The sequence below is a fragment of the Trachemys scripta genome, chromosome 1 (genome assembly GCF_013100865.1).
Source record: "Trachemys scripta elegans isolate TJP31775 chromosome 1, CAS_Tse_1.0, whole genome shotgun sequence".
In the NCBI taxonomy this organism is placed as follows: Eukaryota; Metazoa; Chordata; order Testudines; family Emydidae; genus Trachemys; species Trachemys scripta.
In genome coordinates, this window is record NC_048298.1 from 331,545,245 (window position 1) to 331,560,393 (window position 15,149).

Sequence of the window (15,149 nt, forward strand, 5' to 3'; positions counted from 1 at the left end):
TGTTTAGAATTTGCTGAAGAGTGCGGGCTGGAATTTAGGGGGTGACAGCCAGCTAAATGTGTCACTGGAGAAGTCTGGCCAGCCGTGCAAGCCCGAAAGGACCTGTTTTATTGATCCTATGGATTACGAAAGTTTAAATTCATGCTGCCTCCCCACCCCCAACAAACAAGAATCATCTCCAAGGTGAACTGCCGAGCTTTTGAGGAGGATTTAAAAAAAAAAAAAACGAACAAAAATAAGAAAGGAAAACACAGCAAGGTACTTAAGCATGTGTGTTGCTTTAAGTACACGAGTCATCTCATTGAGGTCTATCGGGCTAATCGTGTGCTGAAAGTCAGCCATTTACTTCAGCACCTAACTGAATCGGGGCCTATATTCTTGATGCTGCTCCCCGGAAGTCTATGGGAGCTTTGCTGTTGCTTTCAGTGGGAACAGAACTGAGTTGTAAGGGCTAAGGGCAAATCCTTCAGAACTGCCTAGATGACTTAGGAGCCTCAATTCCATTTTCAAAAGTGACCTAGGCACTTACAGGGAGATCTTTAAAAGTGCCTAAACTTCTTAAGCACCTAATTCCCATAGAGATCAACTGGAGTTAGGCATCTAATCTGTTTAGGTGTCTAAAGATGCAGCTAGGCACCTAGTGGGATTTTCAGAAGGGCCTAGACACCTAAAATCCATTGAAACCAATGGGAGTTAGGCACCTAGGCGCTGTTGAAAATCCCCACTAGGCACCTATCTGCATCATTTGGCGCCTAAATTTTGGTCCTTTAAAAATCTGGTCCTTAGTTGCTCTTGAAAATGTTAACCCTAAATCTTCTGCTGTCCCCAGGATTTGCCCACAAGGAATACACGTGTAGACGTCCGATGACAAGGGCTGTACATTTTACATATCAAAAGCCAATAATAATCATAAAAAGCAGTTTTTCCTTTACTTTGGGACGCAGGGTTGTTGAGCTCCCAGTAAAGTCTCTGGGGATTGTAGATACATTTTTTCTTGAGCAAGCTGAGTATCTCACATAGTATTGTTTGAGACATAGTCTATGATCCCATAAGTAAAGCCCGTGTTGTAGTGATGCATACTAACAGGAGTTAAGGTTGTGTCTTCAACCTCCACATGAGGAAGTTCCCACTCTTCAGAGCTTCCCCTCACAATCTTAACAACCAACCCATTAGCACTGTGGTTTGTATGGAGTGAATACATTATATGCTCTCCATAGGCCATGTTCTGGGGATGTAAGCTTTATACTTCACCTTTAAGAAAAGCAGATGCGGTAACTTGTCTCTCCGCTTCCATTGTTTGGAGACCCACAATTCTCACCAGCCCCTCCTCCAGTGCTTCCTTGGCTTAATATCTAGCTATGGTGTCATTTCACTGCTGCTCTGGATGGTAACTGTTATGGACCTGTCTGTGACCTAAGACTTTAACGTTCAGAGCAGAGATTTGGTTTTGGTTTTGGCTATCTGGTCTGCTATGCAGCATTAGCTATCTATAGATCTTTCATATTTGTAGAACAAAATAAAATAATTAATACCTATTATGCCAATTGCTGCTTTATCTAGGTGATGAGCTAGATAACAATATTTTATGAACAGTTCTGCTGAGCTGGGACTACTAGAGTGAATGTATCTAGGACCGCATGCTAATACTGCGTTAATCCATTACAAAAACAGGTTTGGAGTATGCACACATAGTATCACCTCCGTAGGTTTCCTTGCAAATTCTCCCTCTCCACCCAGGAATCCCCACCACATGAGACTGGACAATTAAGTATCTTCCTAGGCGTGTTACCATAGCCACGTCCGCTTGGAAGATTTGCTTGATAAATTTGTTTTTCGAGGAATGGACCAGCTGAATGATGTCTCCATGAAGCGTGTCCCTGTTTTTCTCCAAAAACCCTACAGGAACAAAGGAGCAACATGTGTGTTAGGTGGCAGTGTGAAACATGAGCTAAAGTATGTCCTGCAGACAGCTGTTCAGTCACTTTGCAGCCTGATCGTATTGCAGACACTTACGGCTTGATCCAAAGCCTGTTGGAGTCATAGAATCATAGAAGATTAGGGTTGGAAAGACATCAGGAGATCATCTAGTCCAATCTCCTGCTCAAAGCAGGACCAATCCCCAACTAAATCATCCCAGCCAGGACTTTGTCAAGCTGGGCCTTAAAAACCTCTAAGGATGGAGATTGCACCACCTCGCTAGGTAACCCATTCCAGTGCTTCACCACCCTCCTAGTGAAAAAGTGTTTCCTAATATCCAACCTAGACCTCCCCACTGCAACTTGAGACCATTGCTCCTTGTTCTGTCAATGAATCAATGAGAGTCTTTCTCTTGACTTCAACAAGCTTTGGATCGGGCCCTTAAGGATCATGAAGTGCCAATGAAAATTTGACCCTCAGCTTCCCTTCGTTATTATTAATTATAATCATGATTATGGTGTTGCTTAGGGCCAGCCGAGGATGCGGTCCCATTGTGCTAGGCACACACAGAGGAGTGGACAGTGAAGATGTGATGGTGGCAAACTATGTTAGTGCTATAACTGGGTTTTCGGGTGGGTTTAGTTAGGGAGGGATCAGCTAAATGGAAAGACTTTAGAAGAGAGAGAGGTGAGGGGGACAGATCAGGGAAGAAGAGGGAGAGGAGGAAGGAGGAGGGGCAGACATGGTGTGAGGCTGAGTTGAAGAGACTATGAGATTCCTTGTGCATGCATAACTTCGGGTATGTCAACACTGCAAAAAAAAAGGTGTGTTCTTCACTCAAGCCCTTTAACTGGGGTTAAAATAGCAGCAAAGACATGGCAACCTGGCATTTCACTCAGGTTAGCAGCTCAAATTCAACCCCAGACTCAGCTATAACCCGAGTTCAGAGCAGAGTTACTGTGTCTTCACTGCTATTTTAACCCGTGTTGGTTAACGGGGGTTAGCTAACCTGGGTTAAGAACACATCCTTTGTACGCTCAGGGCATTTATCTCCACGTGCAAACGACAATTTCCATACACCTCAGCCACTCGCGTTGGCATTAATGGGCAAATTGGGTTCAGGCCTGTAACTGTGTCATTCGCATGAACAAATAACAGAGCACAAAAGCCCTGCATCACACAGGACGTTTTGAAAATCCAGCCCAAAGTGGTCAGTCAAGAAGCACACTTCTAGCCGTATACGCTACTGCTACTCACTCCGTCCCCCCGCTGTACAAATGGGCCTACTCTGAAACGCTTTAGCAAAAACGTTGGAACTCCTGGCCCTCAAACCCGACCTCAGCTATGGTCAGAAGGAAGAGGTTACTTTTATGGATTTTAGTTCTTTAAAAAAATACTTTAAATTTTTGTTTTTTCTGAAAGCAACTGAAGCCTCTGTGACTCCCATTAGCCCCCTTCCCTCTACACTTTCTTTTCCCCATGCCTGGTAAGGGGAAAGGTGCTGAACCAGAAGGTGGCTGGGCTCTGTTTGTGAGTGGGAGCCGCATGGCAGCAGGGAGCTGGAGAGAAGCCCCAGGAGTTGCGCACAGAGCCGTGTGTGGAACAGGCTGTGAGTGCCAGACATCAGAGCTGGGTGTAGGTCCGAGTGGGACTTATGGGGAAGCAGCAACAGCTGGGCAGAGAGTCAGCACAATGGGGCCCCCAGTGAGAGACGCTAACTGAGCCTGGCCTGGGAACCTGCGAGCTCCTGTTTGCTGGAATAGAGACTGGACAGGAGAGGGCATCCAAGGCACTAGGCCCGCAGAGCCCTGACCCTCAAGTGGACTGCCCCAGGGACCCACACATTTACTGCTGGTGCTGTCCTTGAATTGTTATTGTTTTAGCCTCTGTACCTAGGGTATCTGCAACCTTCCCCTTTCCTGCCAGCCCGTTCCCTTAGCCATGTCTGAGTGGTTACTGGGACCCACCAAGGCTAGTGCCTACATAGCCCCTAGCTGCTGAAGCACTTACAGTGCTTGCCTCTGAGTTGCGGTACACCACGCACGCTGCTGGCACCCGGAGGGTTTGGTGTAAGGGGTAGCCACACTAATTACTCTCCAATTTATTTTTATTTATTTATTTGTATTGCAGTAGGGCCTACAAGTGGGATCAGGTCACCCTGGTGCTAGGCACTGGACAGACACCTGCAGACCCTGCCCTGCAAAAAAGCCTAGATGGAGAGGAGGAAAGAGAAATGATCATTCTCACTGCGCGGCGTTTAGATGCTTAACTTTCCGCAATAAGGGTGGAAATGCTGGCCAAAGTTCTTTTCTTCCAATCCCAGAAGGTGCCCGAAATCGGTCTTTGCCTGGCATTTTAAACACAGACCCACACACAAAGAAAGGAATTAACGGGAAACAAACCGGGCAGGAATGACAGCACAAATCATTAATATTTCCAGGATACTCCCTTCTCAGTGCTCCCTTGTCATAACAAATGGCATCTACAGAGCTGAGGGTTCTACAATGGAAACCCACCCTGTCTCTCTCCCCCACCCTAACCAAGCAGCTCCCTAAAGCCAGCCCACAATCACAGATACCTTTGGTTTCATAGTAGACAACACCAGCAAAGTGGTTAATGCCAAACTGGGTTTCATGGTTATTCTTCGGTGGGATGTAGTTGGTGTTTAGCTTGTGCTGGGAATTCAGCTTGTGCAGCATTGTGGTATCTGTACCCTGCATAAGTAAGAAAAAGGCCAATGTTTGTCCCATTAAAATAGTTCTCAAATAATCAGTGTGTTCCTTTTTCATTAGGGCAGTGGGATAAGAGTTTGTTTCAACAAGAGATGCACGGGGAGAAAACGTGAGACGAGTAATTTAAAATAAAAACTGTTGTCTCAATCTGACCACACCCTTCCCTAACAAGGCTGTTGTACGTACACTCTCACCACCATAAATACGAGTTTGTTTGCAACAGTGACAAATGCTGAAAGAAAACTTGAGACATCAGTAAAGGCAACAAATATGGAACCTAAAACCCTCTGTGCTTGATCCACAGAGTCTGTTACAGCCCCACCCAGATAGGGTCGGCTCTTTCTCCGAAGCTGTGCTTTTAGCTCTGGTTCCGTCTCTGGTGTGTCAACCAAGAAGGCAGCTGTCACAAATGCACTTGGTAGATATATGATATAGTGCTATATATAGGATGGCTTCCCCACTTTTTATTAAAGTTGCAGTCATGCAAGCAGGAAAGAGAAACAATACCATGTGACTGAAGTGACCAATCGCACAATGGTAATACTGAACACACAGATGACAACATATCAGCCCATTGGCTACAATTGGTTCGCATGAAACTTGTGTCGTAATTTTGAAATAGTAAAACTCAGTGAATTTAACAACACACAGAAAAGTGACACTGGTGGAGTGACTAGGATGAATGGTTGGCCCCAAACATACCTTGGGGAACTTACTCTCCTCGTCAATGAGTGATATGATGTTCATGGGTTTGATGGCGATCATGTCCAAGGCATCCTGGTTGTCGGTGAACTCTATGTGCTGCCAGTTAATGTTCTCCAGGTTGTACTCCTCCTGCTCCAGCTTGAAGACATGGCGCACGAAGAACTGCTGCAGGTTCTCATTTGCAAAGTTGATGCAGAGCTGCTCGAAACTGGGGAGATGAGGTTGGCAAAACCAGATTAGATTCACTGTATGCCCCTGATTTCCCCCTAGCTGTTCCTCCCTTCGCTTCCTATCCTCTAGGGGATTCTCACAAGCACTTTAGGCCACTCAGTGAGACTGACGCTGGCTGAGTATTAACTCAAAAGGAAGAGCACCAGCTGCTGAGACCCTAGCACCATACATGTTACCTTTGGAGGTCTCCCATCCAGCCTACCCCTGCTTAGCCTGTGAGATCTGGTGAGAGTTCACACTAAGGTGATTTAACTGCAGGCAGCTGGAGACAGGGTTCTGCAATGCCGTCTCAGGATTTGTACCTGTTCACAGTGAAGTTCTCAAAGCCGAAGATATCGAGAAGACCAATGGACCTCCTGACACTCTGTAGTTCATGGGAGGGAGGCCTGTAAATGGCAGCATTGATCTTCTCCACAATCCACACGAAAAGCCGCCCGTAGATTCCCTGAATCATCAAAGAGACGGAGCTCGGTGAGACATGGCTGTGGTTCACCCTGCTGGCCTGACACCTGTGGTGACATCCCCTCTCCAGTACAAGCCCCACAAACCGGACTTTCCCCCAAAGGACGCATTCCACAGCCAGGTGATTGCTTCAGAGTGGCAGCCATTTAACACAGAACAGGGGGCTAAAAGCTGCAAGTGCCCAGTTTGCAGGCCAGGAACATGCAGCTTGTAGGTTTATATTAAAGACAGCCCAGTGCAAACCCCCCGATCTGAATACACCCAGACTTCGGTGGGCTTGGCTCTGGGTGCAAACTGTGTGCTACAGGTCCATCTCTAGTCTGCGTTGCAAGATGCAATTTCTATCTGAGATCAAATGTTGAAATAGCCATTTATCACAGGCTGATGGCACTTCTAAACCATCCTCCTGCACTACTATCCACCACATGCAGATCAGTAGAGATGCGACATTGCTATGTAAATAAAGACAGTCCTCCCTCAGTAAGGCCCTGCTTCCTTAAATGGCACCGCAGCAGCCAGCCAGCGTTAACTGGTGCTGCCTCAGCGTTCCTGGGACTGCAGGCATCAAAGCGGCATTACTTTGTGTCACATAATCCAAGATAGAACTTAGATAATATTTGTACTTCAAGGTCCAAGAGACACAGACAAGGTTTTCATCTTGAGGCCAAAAGACCAAAAACATCAAGACGCTTGATCACGGCCTTGGATAGGCCAAGAGACTACTTACACTTGATCTTAGCTCATAGCGATGGGCCTGATCTAAAACCTCAGATCCAAATCCCCACAAACCTGGAGGAAGTTCCCATGTGGACGTGGAGACAGATCTGAACTTTGCAGGTTTGGGGGCATCCTCACTGCACACCAGTCAGGCAATCCAAGGAACTGACCTGCTGTACCTGAGCCAGGAGCTAGGGGGCAGGGTAGGTCTGCGCTTGCCTTCGAGGATCAGGGCACTGTTTGTGTGGTACACCCTATGCTGTCATGCAAACAGCATACCTCCTTCACACCATAACACAAGGCTTCATTGCCCCCAAATCCACGTGGGCTGTGTCCTTTCTGATGCTACTGTAACACCTACACAGACCTCCTCACAGCATAGTATTTCTGTGCTGTCTGTCTTTCTTTAACTTACTGCTACAGATAAGCCTGAAGCATAACATTCAGTTCTGGGGACGACTGATGGCACTGGAGCCACTCTGTTTTACACCCGCTAAGGATCTGGCCTTGGGTTTGGGGCTGTTGCACTTCCTTGAAGTTCAGAAGAGCTCAGACTCATAGTACTGGTTCAACCCATTAAAGACAGACCCCAAGAGCTACATTTGGATGCTGTTTGAGTCCAGATGGGCTCAGGTCCAGTTTGAAACCAGAGGTTCTGGCTTAGGCCCATCTCAGCTCACGACATAGCCCTCTATGTGCTCCCCATAACTGGCACTAACACGGAGCCATAGATGGCAAGGCCAGACTGGGCCATTAGATCTAATCCGACCTCCTGCATAACACAGACCAGAGAACCCCACCCAGCGAATGATGCCCCGATTGAGATCAATAACTTCCTAGTGATGGAGAGTCTAAATCAGTTTGAAAACGGGCGGGTGTACGTTTTTAAAAGAAAACACCAGAACGAGCGCACGTTGTGCGTTACCTTGACAAAAGCGTCCCTCACATCCAGCGCCTGCTCCATGCTGAGCGGGGTGGAGACGGTCTCTCCTCTCGTGATTATTGTGCGGCTAGTAAGGCAGTTCATCACATCCTGAGGGTCCACCTGAGCATGGAACAACAACATACAGCTGATTGATACAGAACACAGACAGCTCTTTGGAAAGACGTGGTCTACTGGTCTGACTGCAGGGCTGGGAGCGAAGAACTCCTGAGTTCCAGTCTCAGCTCAGACACTGACTACCTCCACAGTCACTCCCTTGGGTGACTCACTCAACTTTTCTGCCTTGGTTTACCCAGCCACAGCCGGGGGCTAACATCCACTCATTTATACCACAGAGGCTTTTGCAGGGATGGATTAGTCCATGTTTGTAAAGCCCTTTTAACCTGTGAAGTGCTACTGCACATTAGTGCAAGGTGTAACTGGAATGTGATGAGAGAACCTAGAACAACAAAACCACGTTTCCTGGGGTTTATAGGTCTGATCCTGCAAATACTTATACACCTGAGTAACTTTACAACACCCTGTAGTCTCAATCTTGCCAGGGGCATGCCCAACCCTTGATGTAAATGAGAGCAGCCTCAGGGCTGCTCTAACCTATGCATCGCACTCTAGGAGCCCAGTGGTTGGAGCTACAAAAGGTGTGGGCCATTCCAGCAAGTATATGTCACCAGGGGAACCTCCTTATGCCTGGGGTTCTCCCCAGACAGAGGTTTCAATCAGTGTACACCCACTTTATGCTGCCAGAATAGGGTAAAGCAGCTGGATCACAAATGGCAATTAGGCTCTCTACGTCCTTCATGAGCAGAAACTGCTTCTACTTCTGTTCGCACAGCACCCTACACAATGAGTCCTGATTAGACCAGGGTCTCTGGGCACTATCATAATATAAGGAATAAGCAATCCCAGGAAGAAACAAACAAGGTAATATGACAGAAGAGCAACTGACCTCCAGTAACGAAGCCGCAGTGATTAACGACGCAGAGCGAACAACCTCGCAGGCATCCAGGTTATCGTACATCCGTGCTGCATGGGGAAAGTCACAGAGAAGACATGTGCAGAAGCTGCCTGTGTGGTCAGTCTCTTTTCATCTAGGTTACAGAGCGCTCCCTGACCCCTTCTGACTGCCACGCGCACCGTACACCCACAGTCAGTCTCAAAGGACGGATTAGATCAGAAGCTTGTAACGTATGGCTCAGCTGGGGACGGTGACAAGCTGCACCATCCCTCGGGGTGAGGAGGCCAAACTCCTCTTGTAGCTCCCGATGCAGGACCTTGCTGCTACATCCCTTCGCCCTTCTGGGGTGAGGCTCATTTCCTAAGCTGCAATGGTCCCATTCCATGGTGCCCATGCAGAGGGAGGCAAGACCATGATCCCGCCTCCTCCCCACTGCCCAAAAGAGATGGGGGGGGGGGCTTCAGAAGTGCCTGACCCTTAAGAAAGTGGCTCAGGGTAGGGGAAAGGCACCACCCCTGTCACACCCACATGCTAGCCAGGCACAACAGGGCCTTAAAAAAGGAGAGGAAAGATGGTCTGATAGTCAGCACATTAGTCTTGGGCTTAGTTAAAATCCCTGCTCTGACACAGACTTCCTATTGGCCCTAGGGCAAGTCACTTAGGCCCAGATTTTAAAGGTATTTAGGTGTAGTGGCGGGGCTCAAACTCCCAATGCCTAACTGATTTAGGAGCCTAAATCTCATTGTCAAAAGTGATTTAGGCACTTCAGTGAGTAAATCCCATTGACTGTCAGCGGGGCTTTGGCTCCTAAGTGCCTAAGTCACTTCTGAAAATAAGACAGAGGCATTTTTGAAAGTGTTCCCCTTGGACTGAGGCACAGCGAGACTTTCATGTGGCAAATGGGATAACAGCACTGCTCTGCCTCAGAGGGGGTTCTGAGGATCAATACACTAGGTCAGAGTGTCAAACGTACGACCCATAGGCCAGATCCAGCCAAACGAACAGTTTCATCCGGCCCGCCGACTCTCCAGGGATCTGTGGGCTTGTCTATGCAACTCCAGAGTCCTCACAACAGGGGTGTGATTTGTAGAGTGCACCAGCATGCTCCACTCTAACTGCCCCGTGTAGACCCTGCTAGTGTGCATTGATGTAGTCCTGTTTCAAACAGGACACTAAGGAACATTTAGTGCGTGCCAGCAGGTTCCACCTGGGGGAGATAGAGCACAACACACTGGGGTGCAATCTACAAATTACATGCTCATAGTCCAGACTCCGGCATGGCAATCCAGCAGGACCTCACATACAGGTTTAGAACCACATGGTAGCATTTAAGGGGCACTGGAGGGGCATACAATAAATGAAAGCAATTGCCAACATGGTTTATATTCATCCAATTCTATTTGAATCACTTCTGCTGAATGTGGCCCATGCCAAATGGTAGGGTATCGGATCAGGCCAGCCATATGGAATGAGTTTGATACCCCTGATTAGAGATTGTAAGGTGGTCAGATACCATTATATTAAGGACCACAGATGTTCCTGGGGTAGGTAGCTAGACAGACTGCTCCAGGTTGATTTTCAGAGGTGCTGAACACTTGCTGCTCCCACTTACGTCAAGCACAATTTGGGGAGCTCAGTATGTATGAAATTCAAGGTACACATTCAATTCCAGCGGCAAGCTCTTTGGGCAGAGACTCTGTCTTTAGGCAGTGTGGGCTAGTGGGCAGGGCACTAGCCTGGGAGTGAGGAGATCTGGGTTCTCTTCCTGGCTCTGACACTGACCTGCTGGGTGACCTTGGGCAAGTCACTTCCCCTCCCTGTGCCTCAGTTTCCCCATCTGTAAAACAGGGATAATGCTACTGACCTCCTTTGTAATGCACTTTGAGAGCAACAGGTGAAAAATACTAGACAAGAGCTAGGTATTTTGGTTATCTCACTGGCTGTGGCACCTGGACAATGTATCAGCATCCGAGTTAGTTCAGCATTTAAAATAAATAAATATGCAACAATTTTCCACTTACCTTCATACCGCAAATTCCCCATATGCAATATGGCTGCCAGAAGCTTTGAGATCTCCCAGTTCTCAGTGTCGGTGAACATCAGGACTTTCATTGCAGAGCGAATGTTTGCATACTCCTTACTGTCGTCTCTGCCATCACAGATAGTGCAGTTACCCTGGGAAGGAAGGGCAGTGACACAGTGTGTGCAGTGCATGCAGGAAGCCGCATAGGTACAGAAATCTGTAGCCATATTGTATACTGGGCCCTAGCATTTTCCCCACTAAAGTCAATTGAAAAAGAAATCTCGTATTATGAGGTAAATCCTCAGTTCTCACTCAGCTAAGTTTCCACTGAAGTCCATGGGCATTTTCTAAGCAATGAATGAATGAAAGCTGACTATGGACTTCTGGAGTTGGCCCTACTGTAAGTATTCTACAAAAGTATTGTCCAAACAGACCTGCAATGACACCACTGCCATCCATCTATCCCTGTGTCTGACTGAGATCAGCATATGAATCATAGAATATCAGGGTAGGAAGGGACTTCAGAAGATCATCTAGTCTAACCCCCTGCTCAAAGCAGGAGCAATCCCATGGCAGATTTTTGCCCCAGATCCCTAAATGGCCCCCTCAAGGATTGAGCTCACAAGCCTGGGTTTAGCAGGCCAATGCTCAAACCACTGAGCTATCCCTCCCTCCATGGATGGAGAAGAGCTGACCAATGTTAAACCCTAGCAAGATAGTGACAGAAGAAAACATGCCAGAAGTCTGGGACACTTGGCCACAAATGGTCAAGACAGACTGCAGTACAGGAGTCCTCCCCTTCTGGACTCCTCACTGATGCTGGGCTGCAAGGAACACTTTCCACCATCTCCAACTGTTCACCCATGTTGATGATAACTTGATTATACAGGCCTTTGCCACCTCCCACTTGGGTTATGGCGGTGAAATCTACTTGGGCTTGAAAGCACAGCCCTGAGAAATCTCCAGCTAGTGCAGACTGCAGCAGTACACCTCCTCAGAACTTGGATCACTGCATGCTCATCAGCCCTGGTCTCCACTCATGCTAGAACATCACGTCACATTGAAGGTCTCGGCCCTCATTTCCAAATCAACGTTAAATGGTCTGGGCTGAGCATACCTAAAAACAGCACCTCAACCGTCCCACTCCTCAGGAGAAATGGAAGTAGAGACGCCCCGATGTGCAGGAGACAGGACGCCTTCAGCGGCTAATCTAAGGCTGTGGGGCTCACTCCTGTAGGAGCAAAGAGCTACCACAGACCTCTAGGCTGGATCTCAAGTCTGCAACAAATCTCAAAGCTCCCATGTGGGTCCTACACAGTTTCAGGTTAGGGAACATTTCTCGCAGCTCTGCTTGTAACTCCCTTATATACAGAGATAATCAGGAAAAGTCACAAGGCCCAAGCAGTGCTCCCCAAGATCTTGCTCTGCTGTTCTTACCATAGCGAGGTAGTTATAATCAGTGGCTTTCCCAAGACCCAGCTTCTTTTTCTGTTCTGGTGTCATTCCTTTCAGCATACAGTAAAATACATGGTAATTCCGCTCATCCTGGGCCTGGAGCAGAAGAGGAAGGAATCAGTTCTGCTAGGAGGATAAGCCTGCTGATAGCCAAAGAAAGGAAAGTCCAATCCACAGCCCTGCCTTTTCTCAACTGCCTCACCTGTCTGCAGACTCGAGATTTCTCCAGCAGGTACTGCTCAATCTTTGCCCCTTCGATGGCTCCCCTCTTGTTGAAATGGATGTCGATGTATTTACCAAATCGGCTGGAGTTGTCATTACGAATTGTCTTCGCGTTTCCAAAAGCTGCGAATAAGCAACACAATACGGCAGAGGTGAGATCTGTACCCAGACTCAGGAAGGAATCTGTTTGGTCTAGGGCAACAAAAACAAGACACAACATGGAGCAAGGATGGCTCAGGGGATTGGTACCAGGTTGCACAGCCTTTCATCTGTGGGTCATAAATCCCAATCCAACCCAGGGCAGAGAAAATGGGGATGTTTATGGAGAACTCCTCCCAGAAGGGGGTTGCATAGGAGACAGTGTGAAGGAAGAGACATTTATCAGCTCAAGACAAGGGGGGTGATCTGAGCTAAGTGACGGGTGAGAGAGATTATTTTGGCAGCAGCATCTTGGATAGACTTTAGTGGGATAAGGGTCAAAAGGGGGAGACTGCAAGCGGTGAGGTGGAGGAGGATAAGAACATGAGACTACGATTTGGCCTGTGGGACAGAAAGGAATGGTGGGTCATCCATGGACGTGTTCAGCTGCTACACCAACCACCAGAGGGAGCCCGTGTTCAACAAACAATACAAATCAGCACATTAGAGAGATTAATTAATTCAGATATTAATTTAAGGAATATAGGCTGCAAACAAAATGCACCCTCCAGATCACAGCAAGATCTATATACATAGAAACCCAAATGGAAAATCACACTGACCTCAATGTCTGTTTTATTTCTACAACCATGAAAAAAAGGCTTTTTCTGAATTTTGGCTACAGATATCCCCATAAATAGAGCACCTATTAAAATAATTTGTCATATGTCACGTTCGAGTGGGAGGTTAGCACAGAGCTCCACCACTTAGTCTAACAAGGGTAACTCCACAGGCATTCCATCAAGTTCAGTCCTGGGTAGGCCGTTACAATAATGCTCTTTTTTTAACAGCTTCAAGCCTCTACTGTAACTTCGGAAAGATAATTAGTTTAACCCACAAATTAAAGGCCCAATGCTGAATCTCCTAGACAGACAAAACTCCCCTCTAAGTCTTATTACTTCATTCGATCAAGTCTGTTCCCCACTGAAATAAGCCGTTGATCTTGTTATATGCCTGTCCACCAGGGTGCCTAGCACTGTTGGCAGGGCACCTGGCAGCGTTTTAGAATCTCAGTAACAGCGGGCCAGATTCTGGGACCCTTGCTCTAGTTTAGTAACGAACTCCTATTGACTCCTTTTGAAGTAAAGTACTATTGAGTAAGGACATTGGAATCTTGCCCAATGTTCTCAATGATGCCTGGGCAAGATTGTGAGTCCGTATTCATGGCAGTGAGCAGTCAACTCACAAAAGTAGTGCCAGACTATTCATGGGAGTCCCTGCTCACCTATGTAAATACGGGGCTGACAATGTGGCCTTCCTTATGTCCTGAATCTTCCTTGAACTCGTTTGTTTTTTTCTCCTGCCTCATTCAGAATTCTGGCTCTCCACATTCATTCCACAGCAGCTTTCTAGAACCAGAAAGCTGTTACTGTACAAGCAGCTTAAAGTGTTCAAAACTGATCAAAGCACAAGGTGGGATTGCTATGATTGTTTTTTCTGCTACAAAGCATTTGGTTCTGAGGCGTTGATCAAATTAAACGCAGGCTCGTGTTAACCAGGGAGCGAAACCAATGGAAGGTGCTGTACGGAATCGTTACCAAGCAAAACCTTCACAGCTGTTCGCTGAGCAGAGTGTCTACGTCATGATGGTGACAGATGTTAAGAAGAGCACACAGTGCCCATTTCTGCACCAGAAGCAGCACACAGATAACCCCCTTTATTTTTTTTTCAAAACTGTACACATTTTGACTATATTTCATTTAGGAAAATTTTTTGGAAAAAACAACATTTCGAAAATGTTGACCCTTTTGATTTTCTGTTTCTAAACTGCTTTTTGTTTAGATGTTTATTTATTTTATATATTTATTATATATTTTTATATGAACATTTTTTTAAAAGAAAAAAGGGTTGAAATCAAAACGAAAAGCTGTGAATTTATCAAAACAAAATGTTTTGATTGACCTGAAATGACATTGTCATGGAATTTCAGTTAGTAAAAATTTCAGAGTTTTGGCATTTTGTTCCAACTGAGGAGGAGAAAAATGTTGAAATCTTTTTTTTTTTTTTTCACAAGATGGAAAATCTATTTTCTGACCAGCTCTAGGGTTGAGCTCTTTTAAAAGTCTGATCCCAGTGGCGGGTGTTGAGCTCATGCAATTCTGGCTCTTGCTGTAGATGGGAATGCAGTTTAATTTTAGCAAAAGTGTTTCCCTCCACCCACCGTCTTTTCAAGGCTCACCTTCTAAAATGGGGTTTGCCTCCAGCACCTGCTGCTCAATCCAGGAATGCTGCCCGCTGATAGCAGCCAGGAACTGCAGGATCAGTTTAGTGCTCTCCGTCTTCCCTGCACCAGACTCGCCACTGTACAAGTTGAAAGGAATGCACGTGAGTAAATGCCCTGTCTCCCCACTGCCAGGGCCCTGGCTCTGCATTCAAACAAACAAGCTGGAAATCTTGAGGCATGTGTTTCTAGTACAGGTGGACTCTACATTTGGATTTCAAACACCCTAAATTTACAGGTATTCACAGATTCCAAGACCAGAGGGGACCACGATGACCTCCTGTCTAATACAGGCCATAGAACACTCCCAAAGTAATTCATATTTGGTTCTGGGGATTTTGTATGGCCTATCATGGGGATAGGAATCC

The 15,149-nt window shown here is 46.8% G+C and overlaps 1 protein-coding gene across 2 annotated transcripts in view; it reads right to left on the bottom strand.

Annotated features, from left to right (window-relative positions):
* MYO7A (myosin VIIA) overlaps positions 1-15,149 on the bottom strand; it is a 106,456-nt gene that overhangs the window by 72,425 nt on the left and 18,882 nt on the right. For both annotated transcript variants that reach the window (XM_034759124.1, XM_034759123.1), the window contains 10 exons: positions 14,740-14,861; positions 12,343-12,485; positions 12,123-12,236; positions 10,684-10,837; positions 8,654-8,730; positions 7,690-7,809; positions 5,888-6,030; positions 5,352-5,562; positions 4,496-4,631; positions 1,790-1,896 (listed from right to left, as the gene is read on the bottom strand). In XM_034759124.1, coding sequence (XP_034615015.1) covers positions 1,790-1,896; positions 4,496-4,631; positions 5,352-5,562; positions 5,888-6,030; positions 7,690-7,809; positions 8,654-8,730; positions 10,684-10,837; positions 12,123-12,236; positions 12,343-12,485; positions 14,740-14,861 — 1,327 coding nt within the window. The remainder of the gene's footprint in view (positions 1-1,789; positions 1,897-4,495; positions 4,632-5,351; positions 5,563-5,887; positions 6,031-7,689; positions 7,810-8,653; positions 8,731-10,683; positions 10,838-12,122; positions 12,237-12,342; positions 12,486-14,739; positions 14,862-15,149) is intronic.